This window comes from Melanotaenia boesemani, chromosome 14 (genome assembly GCF_017639745.1).
Source record: "Melanotaenia boesemani isolate fMelBoe1 chromosome 14, fMelBoe1.pri, whole genome shotgun sequence".
Classification (NCBI taxonomy): domain Eukaryota; kingdom Metazoa; phylum Chordata; class Actinopteri; order Atheriniformes; family Melanotaeniidae; genus Melanotaenia; species Melanotaenia boesemani.
This window is the reverse complement of record NC_055695.1, coordinates 9,148,922-9,165,739: the sequence shown is the minus strand read 5'-3', so window position 1 is coordinate 9,165,739 and position 16,818 is coordinate 9,148,922. Positions and strand designations below refer to the sequence as shown.

The following is a 16,818-nucleotide window of genomic DNA, read 5'->3' as shown; positions in this document are numbered from 1 at the left end:
GTACCTGCCATTTTTCAGTAGAGGAAATAATGGGGAAATCTATAGAGCTTATTGTAGACTTTAGTTTGTTATAAGGTTATAGGGTGTATGGCTAGAATTCTTTTTTTCTTCTTCTTCTTTTATGTAAGGTTGTGAATCTGAACTGGGTCAGTGTACTGGTGAAGTGATGCAGCTGATGAGGTTGTAATTCCTTCAAAACACCTTATCTTCCCAGCAGAGATCAAAGGGATGCAACTTTCATAAACACAAATACATATGCATGTACACACAAAAACTATTCCTCTACTACACACTTGGCAAAGAAAGGTATACACTGTGTTCAGAACAGCAAGTTTAAGGAAATGTTCCATAAAACACAAAAAGAGCATTCTGCAGTGAAGGTGAAGACAGCAGAACCTATAGCCTTGCTGCACTCAATTTATCCAATGACAAGCTTGGTGCAAAGTCCTATAGTCTCCCTTTCCTATGCTTGAGTGTTACAAGTTGATCAGTCTCAGCAAGAGTTTATTGGTGTATAAAACAAACAGTATGATCCAAAACTTTTAGAATAAGCTTGTCTTGTAAGCTTTAAGTGATGGGCTTGAATGTCTTTGTATGTTCACTCTGAAAATTACAGGTTATATGTATTAAGAAATGGACGAGGATTCAGAGAGTAGAGGAAAGAAAATAAAGTACTAAAGAAAAGAATGTGAAATAGATGGAAATACAGGAAGCAGTTAATGTAATGGTACAATAGGAGATTAAGTAGAAAACTGGGATAGTGTGGAAGTGAGAAAAATGAGATATGCAAGAAAAAGGAACAAAGGAATAAAGAATTCAAGGAGAAAAAGAAACATGCAGAAGGAAACTGAAGAGAAGAGAGGAAGGGGATTAGGCAACATAGAGGACACCGTCTCCTATTTTTTGGTGTTTTTTGAATAATGAGGCTGTTAATTAGTGGAGGCATGCATGGTTTATTAAATCAAAGTGTTTACAACTTTCACTGTCTACTAGATTTTTGCCGGTCCTCACTGATGTTGCCATGGTATTTACAGTGCCATGAACGTTTTAGTAATGATGGGATAGTTAAGAAAAAGTAATGTATCGTATGTTAGTGAAGTGATGTGATGTTTTTACTGTTAGGAGAAAAATAACACAACATTCTCTGTGCAGTTGTCTTTCTATACCCACGTTCATGCTTTTTGCTTTTGTCCTCTTAGGACAGTCATGTTAAAACACATCTACTTTCTTTGAAGAACTTTGAGGGAGCCTATGACATTTCACGCTTCAATCTGGTTCTCTTTTGGTTTTGTACAAGTAGAGCTGGCTTTGACATGCATGATGCTAATCTAAAGCCCAGTGTTATGCCATGAAATTGCTTTGAGGTGTGGATCGTTTGGTGTTTGACACTCAGATGTTGGCAGTGGATCTTTTTGGCTCTCTGGGATGCCAGCTTTGACCTCTATGGATCAGACTTGCTCATTTGTATCCCATGGATAGTTGATGGAATTTCCATCTTGAAAATTTAAGCATGATAATGACTTGGGCTCGAAAGGTTGACATAACCATGACTGCAGGAGAAAAATACAAAAACAAACTCAGACAGTGCCTTAATTCTTGAAGGGCTTCATCTATTTTTTTCATTGCCGTACAGTCACGATGTAAAACCGTTAGTTCCATCTCTTACACAATGCACAGAACGACACACCACCTCTTCATTACAAATCTTATTAAAGCATTACACACAGTTGTGCCAGCAGCTTCTATCAAACAATTTGTTGTGTGTGTGTGTGGTGGATATATGAAGCACACAAACCTATAGATTTGCTTAAACAAAATAATTGCAAGATGCTGGCAACATGTTAAATAATGAATTATATTTAGCTAATCAAAACTCTAATACAGTACAGTAGTAAAAGATTGAATTAGTCATAATTGTGTTTGAAGTGGTTTTACACTCTTCAGGAGCCATTTTAATTCTCTTCAGCTGTGTGACATGAGGTTGTTGAATCCAAGTCAGTCTTCAATATTAATAGAAGGCAATGTTCTCTCACAGGCCTTTAGCTGTAGCGTTTTGGTTGTTTTTTTTTTTTAGATTCAAAAGAAGCATTGAAAAATTAGCTCAATAAACTCTTTATAAGGACTCTCCATATTTTAAAATACTTGATCTTTCCTCTCTGATATTTTTCTGACAATTTACCTACAAACTTATTTTTTATATAGACAGAAAGGAGGTCACAGGTTTTCCTCTGGAACAGGTTTTCCATGTATTCCTTCTTCAACACACCTGAATCAAATTAAATCAAGTTCTGTGGCTTCATCAAGTTCTGCACAATGACTCATTAATTTGAGTCAGGTGTGTTGAAGCAGGAATACATGGAAAACCTGCCGGATTGCGGCCCTCCTAGGACTGGATTGAGTAACCCTGGGTTAAACTTAAACCAGAGTTTGCAACTGCAGTCCAGGGTGATATATTTCCAGCACACGGTTGGCAGGACATCTTATAAGATTATCTTTTCTTTTACTCTGCTGCCACCTTAGTGCTCAGGTTACACAATCTGGTGGCACAGAAACACTTCAGTTGTTGTATTTGTGCATTAATAACTAATATTAAGGAAAGTTTGTTCAGGTCTTATCTTTTGGGTATTGCAAGATGTTTTCCACAAAAATCTAACTAACTGTATTATCTCTTTGCTACTTTTAAACCTACATTCCCTTTAACATTTTTTATGATCTGGAAACAGGAGCAAAAAAAAAAATTATTATATAAATAATATCTTATTTTTACTCACAAACTCTCTAATTTCATCTCATAAACACAAACACAAATCAAGGCCAGCCAGGCTCAGTGTTGGTTTATCTGCAGCTTGCAGTTGGAGAAAGCTGTCCTCTCTCTGGTCATGTTTGTACTGTGTGCCACATTGTGTGCATATGTGTTTATGTGAGGGAAAATGGTGACATGGAAGTAGCAGAGTGCCTGTATATGCGTGGGTGTGTTTGAGTGAGAAAGACATTGCGAAACAAGTAGCTGAAGCCTGGGGAGAGTGTCGTAGTTTGAAACTGGAACATAGTGGTGTGTTTCTGGTTGGTATCGTAGGAGTCACCAGTTTCTGCCTGTACTGAAGTTAGCACAGTAAATTGCAGTCTTTTACACTGTTTGAATATCTACAAAGAGAGAAAAGATATTATGTTGTGTAATAAGTTGAAGTGCATCAGCTCAGTTTAAAAGTTGTTTATCTGCAACATTAATCTCAGTGCTGATTTTCTTGCATTTCTATAAGTGTGTCATTCTTGTGTGCTGCAGGACTCCGCACAGGAGGGTGTTATCACTCGTGACATTCACCGCACTTTTCCAGCCCATGACTACTTCAAAGACTCTGATGGAGATGGACAGGATTCACTGTATAAGATTTGCAAGGTGAGCCCAACATATGACACTGAGGTTGCAAATGGCAAGTAGCCCACACTTACATAGCACCTTGAAACATTGTCTAGGTTCTACAAAGCACTTTCTCATCCACCTGTTCACTTAAACGGTAATTTAAACAGTTTCCTGCTTGGGATCAGGGGTTAGAAAGGGATGATTATTCTTAAATATGTGATAAATCTTGTCTATCCTTGTGTAGCATGCCAGGCTTTTTTTATTTGTCTGGCAAGGCTCAGCAGAAATTTGCTTGGTGATTCATTTTGGCTCCACAGTTCTTGACTGACAGTGCTTGCCTTTACAGAGACATCCATATAAACCCTTCCCGCAAAAGACCATCTGAACATTCACACTATTCGGTGGTTGCCATTCTCTCCTTCCAGTTTTCTAAATGGAAGATTTATTCCAGCTTTCACCAAATAAAGTTTTTAAATTAGAGATATTTGAGAAAAAAGAGCTGCACAGTGTCCTTTCAAAATCATTGTTTTTATTGCACACAAATGAGCTAGCAACCCTTGTTCACAGATGAAGAGATGAATCTTCTATATACCACAATAATGTCACATCAAGGTCTGGATATGAATAACATGCAAGTTCTTGTTCTTGTAGTCAGCGTAAAACCCTGGAAGCCTTTGACAAATACCATATTTTGTGGCCACATGACTGAATAGAAACTTTTTGAAAATGGCAAGCATTTTGTGATGGTTCAAGTTGATTATGGTGAGCAGCTATCAGTAGTGGTCCAAGGACGGTCAAAGCATGATGAGTTGAGGAATGTGGTGGAACAAATGTGATCAGTGGTGGCTCTAAATCATATTTTACTTTACTTAATTTGTCTGCAGTCCTTGTCTTGGTGCCAGACACAGGTTACCTGACCACTTGGTTGGTGCTTTGATTTATCACAAAGGACAGGAAAATGCACACAAGTGTATATGAATTATACTTTTTCACACATGTGAAGTAATTTATTCAGAGGGCAGGAGGTTTCAGTGGTGGGAGATATGATAACTAACAAAACTAATTGCTATGTAAATCAATATCATTTAGATTTAGGATTACACTAAGTTCCTGTTTCCACTAATTTTGTGTTTTCCACAGATCTTATTTAAAAGATTTGTCATATAGTTAATTCTGAGATGCTACTCTCCTTCTGTCCTCTATTAAGATCAAACAATTTAATTCAAAATATACTTGAGGGTTAAAACCATATTGTATGTTAACTTAAAATGTAACATCCCTTCACACAGGTCTGTTGTGGATCTTCCTCCATTTAAAAAAAGAAAAGCAGTGCTCTCTCTGTCTTCATTGAAATAAACGAAGAAACTAGGAGCTGTATGCTGAGAGTCCTCAGTGTACTTACATCCTCAGGCAATTATCTGTGAAGACACATGGAACATTTTATTCAGACAAAAGCCAAGGTCAGCACTAGTGAAATGTGTTCAAGCCAGTCAGTCTCTGCCAGTCTTTCCCATCTGACTCTCTTCTTAGGCACACAACTCTGCACCACATCGCCTGTCGATACAGCTCTATCACACACTGAATTATCACTTTGTTGATGTATACTTCCCATTTCAGTTTACTGTGAGAAATATTTCTATTTAAACGGTTCTATTCCATTAAAATCTATACATGGGAGCTGCCAGATAGCTTACTTGATATACTCAACCACACGCACATGCTGTTATGTCATTGACGAGAAGATTCTTTTTGCAGTTGGATTGCAATTGTGTTTTTAGAAACATTCGAGTAAAACAGAATTTCAAATGAATGTGCTACACCTGCTTGATGATTTTTACAGGTTCAAACTTCCCAGATCAATTACTAAGAAGAATTAATAAGGAGAATGTTGTTAGCACAGTAATAGTATTTAAAAAAAGGTAAAGCTGCTGCCCAATTTTCATATAAATGAGCTGATATTCAAATAACATTGGTCACTGTGTGCAGTCGGCTGTATGCTCTAAAATACCGTTTGGCTAGTGAGCTAGCCTTTATCTGTGTATCTCTACATTAGGTATATGTAGTAAAGAGAATTTAATACCTGGGCATTCAAAATGAACTCATACGATTAGCTTTGATTCCATCACATATTCACTTTAGCATCATTGTGATAAGCTTCTGCAATGTCACATTTATTTCCATCCAGTGTTGCATTAATTTTTCTCCAAGATCTTGTAGTGGTGATGGGAGAGACAGAACGCTGAGAATAGTCTTCTCCAGCACATCCCAAAGATTTTTAATGGGATTCAGGTCTGAATTCTGTGGTGGCCAATCCATGTGGGAAAATGATGTCTCATGCTCCCTGAACCACTTTTTCACAATCTGAGCCCAATCAATCCTGGCATTGTCATCTTGGAATATGGCAGTGTCATCAGGGAAGAAAAAATCCACTGATGGAATAAGCTGCTCATTCAGTATATTCGGGTAGCAGCTGACCTCATTCTTTGGGTACATAATGTTGCTGAACTTAGACCTGACCAGCTGCAGCAACCCCAGATCATAGAATGCCCCCACAGGCTTGGACAATAGGCACCAGGCATGATAACTGCATCACTTTATCTACCCCTCTTCTTACCCCAATGCTCCCATCTCTCTGGAACAGGGTAAATCTGGTCTCATCAGACCACATGACCTCATTCCACAAATCCAGTCAAATCTTTATGCTCTCTAGTAAATTAAAGCTATTTATTTTGATTAACCTCACTAAAAGGTGTAGGTTTTTTCCCCAATGTGAGGCTGTTACTAAATAATTAGTATCTTACCAGATATGAACTATGTCCACAATCTCTCCTTCTGCCATGTTACTGCATTAAAAAATGGCCAGAAAGACTGCAGAAATTACACTGCAGAGATACACTGACCTTTAATCTTTTTTTATATAAAATGTCATTATTCATTTTTTTAACGCAAAATTAAATTATAAGGTTTTTATTGTAGGAGTTTGCATGTAGTTTGTGTGTGATAAAAAGTTTGTAAAGTTTATAGAATGATACTAAATACGAAAGACATGGGATGTTTTGTTTATTCTTTAAAACCAAATTTAGATTTAGGCTGCTGGAGTAGGACTTTTGCTCTTTGTGTTTTCCTAGCTCTGCAAAAGTAGAGTATGTTTGGTCAGCGCTCTGGGAGAACCTGTCAGGAAGGTTTAACATCCAGTCTGGACCCAAGTAGGTCAGTGGCGAGCCAGCCTTCATTTGTATGCAAATCCATGTAGATTTGCAGCTGATAAGGTTGGTTGGATCTTGAGGCTTTACAGGCATGTAGTATCCAGGACAAAGTTTATATTCATCTTCATACTATGCAGCCTGAAGTCTTTCATTTCTAACCTTTATTCTCCATGGAAGGTCACCTCAGCTTCATGCTCCTTGTCAGTGGTAATCTGTTTCATTCTCACCCACATCAGTCACACTTTCAATTAAGGTACAAAAATCTCAAACACCTCTTGGTCACCTAGAAGGTCTTTTGAAAAATTTCAACAGCCACAATCAACAATACACTTGACAACTAAAAACCTGTAACTCTAAGATAACTAGAGAAAATGATGAAGAGAATATCTGCTGTATTTCCATGGTCATAACTTATCAATGAGAAAAAGAAAAGAAAAGAAAAAGCAAACATAACACATCAACATGCCTCATCAGCCAAGCTATTGTTGTGTATCCAAGTAAATCAGTTTGTGTTTACATACACACATTTTTCCAGTCATGATACTAGTTCTTGTTGATATCCTGGTTCCAACCATTTTGATCAGACTCATAAAAACAAGTCCGATCGTCAGAGTTTGAATATTTTCTCTTGCTTCCTAAAAATCGAGAAAAACTGCTAAAAAGAATGGGGGGAACCAGGAAAAAGAACTTTGTGCATCTAACAACTTTGGAATCACAAAAAATAATTAATGTGAACACAAAGAATTGTCTGCATAGCCTAAGTTCAGATTTGAATCATTAATTTTTTTTATAACGTTGGAAATTCTATCATAAACTTAGAAGAAAGTGAAATGGGTTTCACACACCAAGGATTTGTGGCATCCACCTCAAACTTAAGAGTCCCCAGTTTTTGTATTGCTGCAGACCTGTCATCCACCTCCACTTTAATCTCCTGCCTTTTGTCTTCTGTTGCCTGTAGGGGAAAAAAACACATTAAACAAGGATTCTCATCAGAGGTCAGCTGATCAGCTGCATTAAGTTGTTCCAAGAACGAGACATAACTTCTGGGTGAAGTCTTCAGTGAGGAAACTAAATCTCTATTAGCTGACATTAAATATACCAAGACTATAGTTTAGGGACTTAGATCTTTATAACTTCTGATTTGATGTCGGCTCTCTGTCGCAGGATCAGACTATGACCTCAAAGCAGAACTTGAGATATTCCCACAATGCGCACTGTTGTTTTAAAATACTATGCATACATACATCCACGGAAGAACTCACACAAGCAAAGTCTTACGGCAGTGATTGAAAATACATTTGTACCAGCTTACTTTCTAGAGTTATGTACTACATATACAGTAAGTATAGAAGAATCTGTCCTCTTGATGCTTGAGAAAATGTCCATATCCTGTAATAATCCACCCCTCTGAGCCTTTTATCTGCTCAAGCGAACAAATTTAGATTTCACCCACCAGGACCTCCCCCATCCATCTGTTAGCATGCACTTCTCTCAGTCGAGTTGGGGACGTGTGAATGCCACACTCCATCAAGCATGTCAGCTTGTAGATTATAGTACAGACAGCACCACAAGACTTCTCCATTACCTTCGCAACAAACACCAAATTAACCGAACACATCAGCAGTGAAACTCCTGACGTCCACACTCATTTTTCACACATGAAAAAAGGAGAGACGATCTTTTAACCCACTCCTGTTACAGTCAATTTGTCTGTAAATGGTTGTAACCTGACAACATTTTTAGGAATGAAATTGAGCCATTACTAGCTTGGTCATTTGAAATGATTCTGGTTGATGGTTTTGCACGCCACCTTAGATTTAATTTTGTGATGCCACATTTACTAATGATTTCTCCGTATCTGAGCAAATTTTGGAACACTTGTTTGCTGTTGAGTGTGTTTCTTCCAGCTTGTTTACTTTGTAAGGACGTAGGCAGATAAGAAAAGAGTTTGCATAATGTTATTTTTATCTTCAACCACATCAATAAAAGCATCTCTCTGGAATGGTTTTAAACACTATTTTTCTCTCTGAATACTTACATTGTCAAAAAGGTCTGTTTGTTGACTCAATAGCATTACTGTTTTTGAGTGAAGTTTATCCTCTTGGTTCAGTCCCACATAGTTCAATGACCAAATTAACCAGGTAGAGTGAGTTGGAGAGGCTGCCTCTCCTCTAGCTACACTTGTTAAAAGAAGTTTATTTGGTGGATTTCCACACTAAAGGACATTTAATAGGCATAAATATGGGGGAATAGATTTGACCTTCATTTTTTATATTAAGTACATCTAAGTAAAAATATGTGCAAGAAGCTAAACTAACTTTTTTTTTTGTCTCTGACATATGTATTTGTCATTTTTTATGTGAACAACTTGCCCGGTTATACTAGATTTCACCATGTTTCTCATTCTGCATCCTCTTACTTCAGTGTTGCCTGGGAAATAAGTATAAACTCCCATGATTTCCAAAATACGGGACAAGATCAAACATGATCCAAACCCAATGATGTGAGGTGTAGCAAAAACCTGTAGGCTTTAAGAAATCATATTATACTACAACCTTAACTTTTAACAGAGGCAGTGCACATGTCAAACTATCCTTAATAATTTTATGAATTCATAGAGGGGCTTTAGTGAGCCTTTAGGATCGCAGTGTAAGTAAAGAAAGAGCACTGTGAATTTTTTTTCTTAGATGTACATACTCTTTTGTGCTCTTCAAGTTCTGAGAAATTGTGTTTTCTGTGGTGATGGTAGAACTCTGGAGTTATGTTCTCAGTTCTGGAGGATAATCTCTGCATTTAGAGAATACATGACTTTTATAAAGTGTCAGTGGGAGCGGCTGACACTGACAAGTAAGAAACCAAAGACAGAGGAAGTCCTTAGGCAAATTCCTCTGGGAAAACTAGGGAAAAAAGTTAGTGCTGGAGAGAAACCGTCTCCTAGGAAATGCCCTTTGTTCACAGTGATGTTGTGACAGCATTTACATTATAGTGACAAGAGTAACTGGAAGATCAACAAAGCACAGAAGATTTTAAGATGAAATGACACATTTACTTTCAAGAAAATGACAATTTTTTGAGCAATAAACAAGAGCACCGCTAATTAGTTTTCTGTATTACTGTTTGTACCATAATAACCTACATTAGACAAAAAGTAACTATTTCTGCATTAGTGACATTTTATGATGGAATTCTTGTAACTTTGGCTGTAAAATCAGAGCTTTTCATCTACAGCACTTCAGTGCAACTCACTAAATCCCTGATCTACTGTGGTGGAAGCAGTCATTCATGGGTTGGCTTTACTCTGTTATTTAACTGTACCGCCCCTCTGTGTTTATGACTGTAATAAAAGGAGAGGACCAAAGAAATTCAGAAAGCTACAATGGTTGGTATAAGTCAGCGGTGCCCAAGTCCGTTCGTCAAGATCTACTACCCTGCAACTTTTACATACATCAAGGATAGTAGATCTCGAGGACCCGACTTGGGCACCCTGGTATAAGTCTTAAAGGCAGAAGAATTTATTTTATTAGGTTTGTTGTGGTAGTTGAGTTCTCTGTAATCTCATTTACTGGCAATAAGAAAATTAAAAACAACTAAACTCAACTAAACTTTGAAACCACATAATTTAACCCATAAGAACCCGGCGCAACATATTTGATACATACAGTTTCTGAGACATTTTGCTTTAATTTATGGTATAAACTTTGATCAAAATCCTGTCGAACACAATCTGATATTCGTCTTCTGTCCCCTAATAGATACCCAGAAGCAGAAAATATAATATATATCACATGGTAATAAATGGTAGATATCCCCCCCCCCAAAAAAAAGTTCATTTTTTTGTTACATTTTGTTAAAGAGCCAAATAAAGACCTCATATTTAAAAAATCAGACTTTTCTTACCATTTTTTCGTGCGTCGGGCCTTAACGGGTTAAATAAATAAAAGTTTTACCTTTACTCAGCATGCATGTGTTAAATATCTTTAAATGAATCTAATGTAAATAAATGAAATTAATTACCAACTTGCTGCAGTTCTTGTTCTCTGTATACACATTTGATTTGTCTGAGCACTTCCTGGAACTATCGCAGCCTTTGTGAATCGTGTGATGATTCATGGAATAGTTTAATCACTACTCCAGTCCTGTACACCTACCATTTAACGCTTGTAATAGTTTGTAAACTTCTCCAAGACTACTTGTCAATTGAAAAGAATCAATTGAATAAAATGGGATATATATCTCTGGTTTTACTACATTTATGTCTTGTGAGCTGCTAATTTGTAAGCATTTATTGATACATCGTTTAACTTCCTCTCGATGTTGGTGACCTCTCTTTTGTTTCTGATAGAGTAACCTAATTAAAATGTCTTTTTCTTTCTTACAGGCCTACTCTGTCTATGATGAGGAAATTGGTTATTGTCAGGGTCAGTCATTTCTTGCTGCTGTTCTCCTTCTGCATGTGAGTATCCTTTTATTCATTCATCCATAAGCTTAACCTGCCTATTCATGGTTGATGCACATAATACTCAACATCATGTAATCTGATACAATACAAACCATGACTTCATATTCTTATAGAGCTGTTATTATTGTTTCATATTTCCATTCAAATGTGCTGTAAATTAAAAGAAAGTCTGCTGGACCTTATCCATGCCTGTTATATGATTATTTAGGGTTAGTGCCATCTGCTGCTTATCTTGAGGAACAAATCTGCAGCTGAACAGTAGAAATGAGAAACAACCAATGTTCCAACATACTCTGAAAGCCTACGTCCTTATGTCCGAGTCATGGGATATGTACTTCATTGTACTTCATTATTATTTGCCTTAACCTGTTTCTATTGCACTGCTTTTAGTTAATCTGATATTCAATATTTAAGTTTTTTTTTCTTTCAGTGTTTACAGCTAATGAATGAAATGAAAATGCTCAGTAGACTAGCTGGATGGAATTGCAAATACTGTATAATTTGCCACCAATACATTTCCTTAGCTTTAAAAATACAAGTTTTCTGCAGCCGCTTCCTCAGTTCTTCTGCAAACAAAACAGCAGTTGAGGACGTTATCAAGGTTTTAGCACAAAGAAAAGCGACAGCATTGTGCCCTTGCATCTTCACTGCATCTGCAAGAGGCAAGTTTGCTTTCTAGTTCATTGTGTGATAAAACAGGAGTGAGACAATATAAGAGTCTGAATGGAACTGAAAAATGGACAGATTCAGGGTTTCTGACTTAAAGGACAATCGCCGACTACTTGAATGAAATCAGTTTAAAACAAATCTTTTTTATAAAAGAATATATGTAATGGCAGAGTTTTACTTGTTTTGCTGTGCTCATTGCTACTTGTCTGAACCAGCTGAAAATTTTAATTGAGAAAGTTGAGAAAAGACAGATGGAGGAGAAACAGAAGAGGTGACACATGGAGGAGGGAGTCCCAAGTAGAGGAGAGTCTGGTGGAAGTTTGGTTGAAGTCCAAATACCAAGGGCAGCAGAGGTTAAAGAGGCGTGAGCCAGTGGGAAAGAGGAGGAACTGTGGAGAGGAAGCAGAATTATGAAGAGCTATGAATTTAATGAAGAGACATGAGGAAGTAGTGCATATAGAGAGAAAGAGAGGAGGAAGTTACAGTATTTACCGTAGGAGGAGAAGGAGGCTATACAGGGGAAAAGGAGAGATAAAGGCTACAGCAGCAGCAGTAAAAGAAGTAGAGGAGGAGGCAGGTGGGTTATGTAGGAAGAAGAAGGAGGGAGAGGTTATAGAAGAGATGTCAGGAATATTAATAGGGGTTCAGGTTTACCTGCAGGAGCCTATTCAGCCCCAAACACATATTGTCACTCTGATTAAATATCTCCTTCCCGTCTGCAGTCGTGTGTGTGTGCATTAGAGGAGAAATAAACCCATTTATACAAACAAACACAGAGTATTAAGCTTTTTCTCATACTCCTTGTCTTTATCCATCCAAGCAACTTACACACTGGAGCACAGACGCAGTATAACACCTCCGCATAATGCCATTAACATTTCTCGCAATGCAAATACCTTTAGGTTTTTCCGATTTGTGTCCCTCATGCCTTCACCTTGTTCTATTTCTTGAAGTGTTTTTTCGAGACAGTCAAATATTCTCATTTGTCCTCTGCTTTTGTTAGCTTGTACATAAATAGACATTTGTCAAAACTCCATTGAATAGTTTGACTGTGGTTTGGTAGTACCACAGTAACTTGCTGGGGGTCATATGTACTCCACGAGAACTTTGTTGTTGTTCTTAAGGCTGCAAGAAGAATATCTATGTTTTTATTTGCAATAATAATTGACCCTGAGAACAAGATAAAAAGTTCTCGCTTCTCAGTCTTAACAGCCTTTTAACAGCCTTAAAAGGAAGCACAATTTGAATTGATTTGATTAATGTTAGAATGTTGTTTAAATTATCTGTGTGGTTGCAGATGCCTGAGGAGCAGGCCTTCTGTGTGTTGGTCAAAATCATGTACGAATATGGCCTCAGGGCTCTCTACAAGAACAACTTTGAAGATCTTCACTGCAAGTTTTACCAGCTAGAGAGGCTCATGCAGGTTAGTAATGTAGCATATCATAAAATTTAAAAGAAATTTGAATGTATTTCCACGTAATGCTAATAATGAAAAACTTACTGGGAGAATGGACTAAGTCCTGCAGGTTTAGGGAGTTTTCTCCTACATGAACACAATCTTCATCTACCTTCACCATGGCAAAGAAGCCAGTCATCCCCATTAATTAAAAGCATTATTTTTCATTTGTGCCAATGACACTGTAGTTGAGAATCATTGTTTTTGTTTTTAACTAATCCTTATTTAACATTGTTTTCAACATCAAAATACACCCATTGGCTCCAACATTGAAGCCACTGACAAGTGAAATGATTAACAATGATTTTCTCATTACAATGGCACCTGTGAAGGAGAAGGAAAAATTTGATAGAAAGTCAAAAGTCAGTTCCTGATATTGATGAGTTGAAAGTGGAAAAATGGGCAAGCATCAGGATCTTGGAGGCATGACAAGAACCAAATTACATGTTTGGCTGAAAGAGAGTGATGAACAGGGCTTTTAATGTTGGAGCCAATGAGTGCCTGCAGCTTCCTTCCTTTGGTATAATAAGTTTTTAAGTTTGTACCTTTAGTTTTTATTCCGTAAACCAGTTATTTTTTATTAATGAAAATATGACCTGTAGAAGCTTATGTTCATCAAAGCCTTCTTTTTCAGTGAAATCATTGATTGATTAATTAATTGCATACACAGATTTGTGCAGTAAATCAATTCCCTATAAAGAAAAGACTAGGAGACAGTGCAAATGGACCTCTGTAAATCTTGCAAATGTTTTTCTTGGGTATACAAAGTCTCATCCTGCTCATATATTACAGACTAAAACCACACAAAGAGCTGAGTTTAGTTTGTCCCCCTGCTGACAATCATCTGTCAACATGGGGATCAACTTGGTTAACATTGACCAAATGCAATGACAGCGTATTAGCATTGACCACTAATTAGATGTTATTTGACATGTGGCTGTCAAATTGGTTCTTTATGTCCCTAATTGAACAGTTTATTGAGTGGTTGTGTGGTCCCTAACATGAATGCACACTTTAATTCTGGAAAGCAACACCAATCTTCTCCTCTGTGTATTAACATAGAAAAAAGTGAACTGAAAATAAGGGTTGCAAGGAAAAGAAGAATAATGAATAAAAGACTTGAGAGCTTTAAAAACATATGTTGTTTTGGGTTTTTTTTGTTTTTTTAATCACTTGACGTGAACTTCATTGTGTTAAATTATGGTGCCCAAACCTAATATGAAACAAACTAAAGCTTTACAGATTTATTATTTAATGTTAAAATGTATTGTCTTTTATTTTGCATTGAATCAAAATGTGAGAAGTATAATTTAAGGAGCTCATCATCTCTGTGAAATGAGGTAATTATTCTTCTGTTCCTACAGGAACAGCTTCCAGACCTGTGGACCCACTTCCAGGAACTGAACTTGGAGGCACACATGTATGCTTCCCAGTGGTTCCTCACCCTTTTTACAGCCAAGTTCCCCCTCTGCATGGTTTTCCACATCACTGACCTGCTGCTTTGTGAGGTAAAGACAGAACACTGTATTAGCAAGGCCTTTATACATATTTTTTAAACTGTGACACTTTTGTCCTCATGGCACATCGTATCATGTGTAAAGGTGCAAAGGTGGAATGGGGGTTTGAAGTTAATCTGACACTGATGATCCTCTGCTGGCAAGAGAGGTGGAAAACACCCACCTGAGCGTGTGCTACAACTATCATGCCTTTTACTCATGACACTGTCATCAGTTAGCTCATTCTACAATGTTGTCTTGATGTGAGCACACCAAAGTGGAGTCGGGCTTTATTTGGCATGCGTGAATTACCAGGGCTTAACTGTGATGGGTTAATGATGACGTCTCTCTCTCTTTTTTTTTTTACACAGAAAGACATAACTAATATGTGACATGGTCATGTACAGTGTGCGGGAAGTGCTCCACATTACACTGTATGTATCAAGCCCAGTAATGGAAAACTTCGAAGTAGAGGAAAGGAGAAAGAAGAGGAGATTATGAGAAAGGAAAAGGGAGAATGGAAGACATTAGAGTCTTAGAAGGGAGATGTGAGCCATTATGGAATGAGTAGGGAGATGAAAAAGGAGAGGAATACATATGGAGGAACACAAGTGGTTGAGATAAAGTAAAGAGCAACAAGTAAAGAGCACTTAGTATATACCCCCAGTACATACACATCTATATTCTTCTCAGGCTATCAAAGATTTAATGTTGTTAGAACCATTAAAACCCTTACTGATCATGGATTTGCAATCTTCATACAACATCTCTGTGATTCCTAAAACCATGCCCTTAACTCAAAAGAACATGTTTTTTTACTGAAATAATAGAGATCACAGAGTATCTTTCCCAATTAGTTTCAATTCTTCTTTATGTTTGTAGCTGCAGATTTTAATCTATTTCATTTCATGACAGAAAGTCGAAACCTGTTTTATGGGACAGCAGCTCAGATAGAGCTGTGTTCTGGGATGGTTGCCGTCTGCCTCAACCGGTTGGAGTGTGAAGAGAGTGGAGATGAGAAAAAGAAGAGATCAGCAGCACTACAATAAACAAAACGATAAGCAGACTCATTGGGGAAATATCCATATGATGGAAATATGCAGTAGCTGAGCTGGAGGTAACATTAGAAAGCAAAAGACAAAGTAGAAACTTCAGAAGAGACACATGGTACAGAGTTAAGGTTATGCAATAATGTGAAAGATGTTCAATGAGCAAAAACAGAGATGCAGTCAAATAATGATGAGAAGGCATGAATGTTGACTTTGAATGAAGTTATTAAGACTATAAACTTATTAGAGGAACAGTTAACAAATCAAATGGAAGGTAATTTTTTTTTTCATAGATGACAACCTACAGAACCACCTCGGCGAAGGTTATGTTTTCAGCAGCGTTGGTTTGTCTGTCCGTCTGTCTGTTAGCAACATAACTCAAGAAGTTATGGATGGATTTTGATTACATTTTTAGGAAATATCAGAAAAGGAATAAGGAACAAGTGATTACATTTCACCATCTGGATCCACGAATGTTTTTTTTAAGGATTCTTTACTATTTGGAGATAGAGATAATTTTGCCATTGCAGCTTCTAACGCAACAGATAATGCCCAGAATCATTGGCAGAATTTTTTTTTATTACAAAATGACATCATGGTAGATGTTACATACCAACAGCTATCCCAGATTATGGCTAATCCAGATTGCTGCCTTTAGAGAAAATGTGAATTTCTTCTATAACTTCAAGACTATTATAGCTGTTTGCTTCATCTTTGTGTTTCCAGGGTCAAAGATTCTTTTTTTTCCTCAAATATTTTTTATTGAACCAATTATAAGATACCTTTTAATAAGAAATACCATACACTGTTTTCTTTTTTTATATGTATATACAAGCGTAAATAGCCATTGAAGTATAAACACATGCATTGAAGTGCATATGTGGATTATAGCTATTAACAAAACAAAAAGGACCACTGGTTATTCATGAAATTCTAGAAAAAGTAGGCACACTTTTAAGTGGGCAGTAACTTCAAATCTGTGAAATAAGAAATAAAGGGATGCCGTTTGCAGAAAAAACTTGTCAGTGCATCCTCTCAATGTTTATTTAATTTTCTCAAGTTTTAAGAAAAACATGGTGTCTTTAAGCTACTGGGAGATGGAAGGATAATCAGCTGTAACCG

General features: G+C 37.1%; 1 protein-coding gene across 1 annotated transcript in view; it reads left to right on the top strand.

The window, feature by feature from the left end:
- Window positions 1-16,818, top strand: part of rabgap1l (RAB GTPase activating protein 1-like) — a 106,791-nt gene that overhangs the window by 57,026 nt on the left and 32,947 nt on the right. The window contains exons 14-17 of the mRNA XM_042006745.1: window positions 3,284-3,397; window positions 10,946-11,020; window positions 12,993-13,118; window positions 14,516-14,659. Coding sequence (XP_041862679.1) covers window positions 3,284-3,397; window positions 10,946-11,020; window positions 12,993-13,118; window positions 14,516-14,659 — 459 coding nt within the window. The remainder of the gene's footprint in view (window positions 1-3,283; window positions 3,398-10,945; window positions 11,021-12,992; window positions 13,119-14,515; window positions 14,660-16,818) is intronic.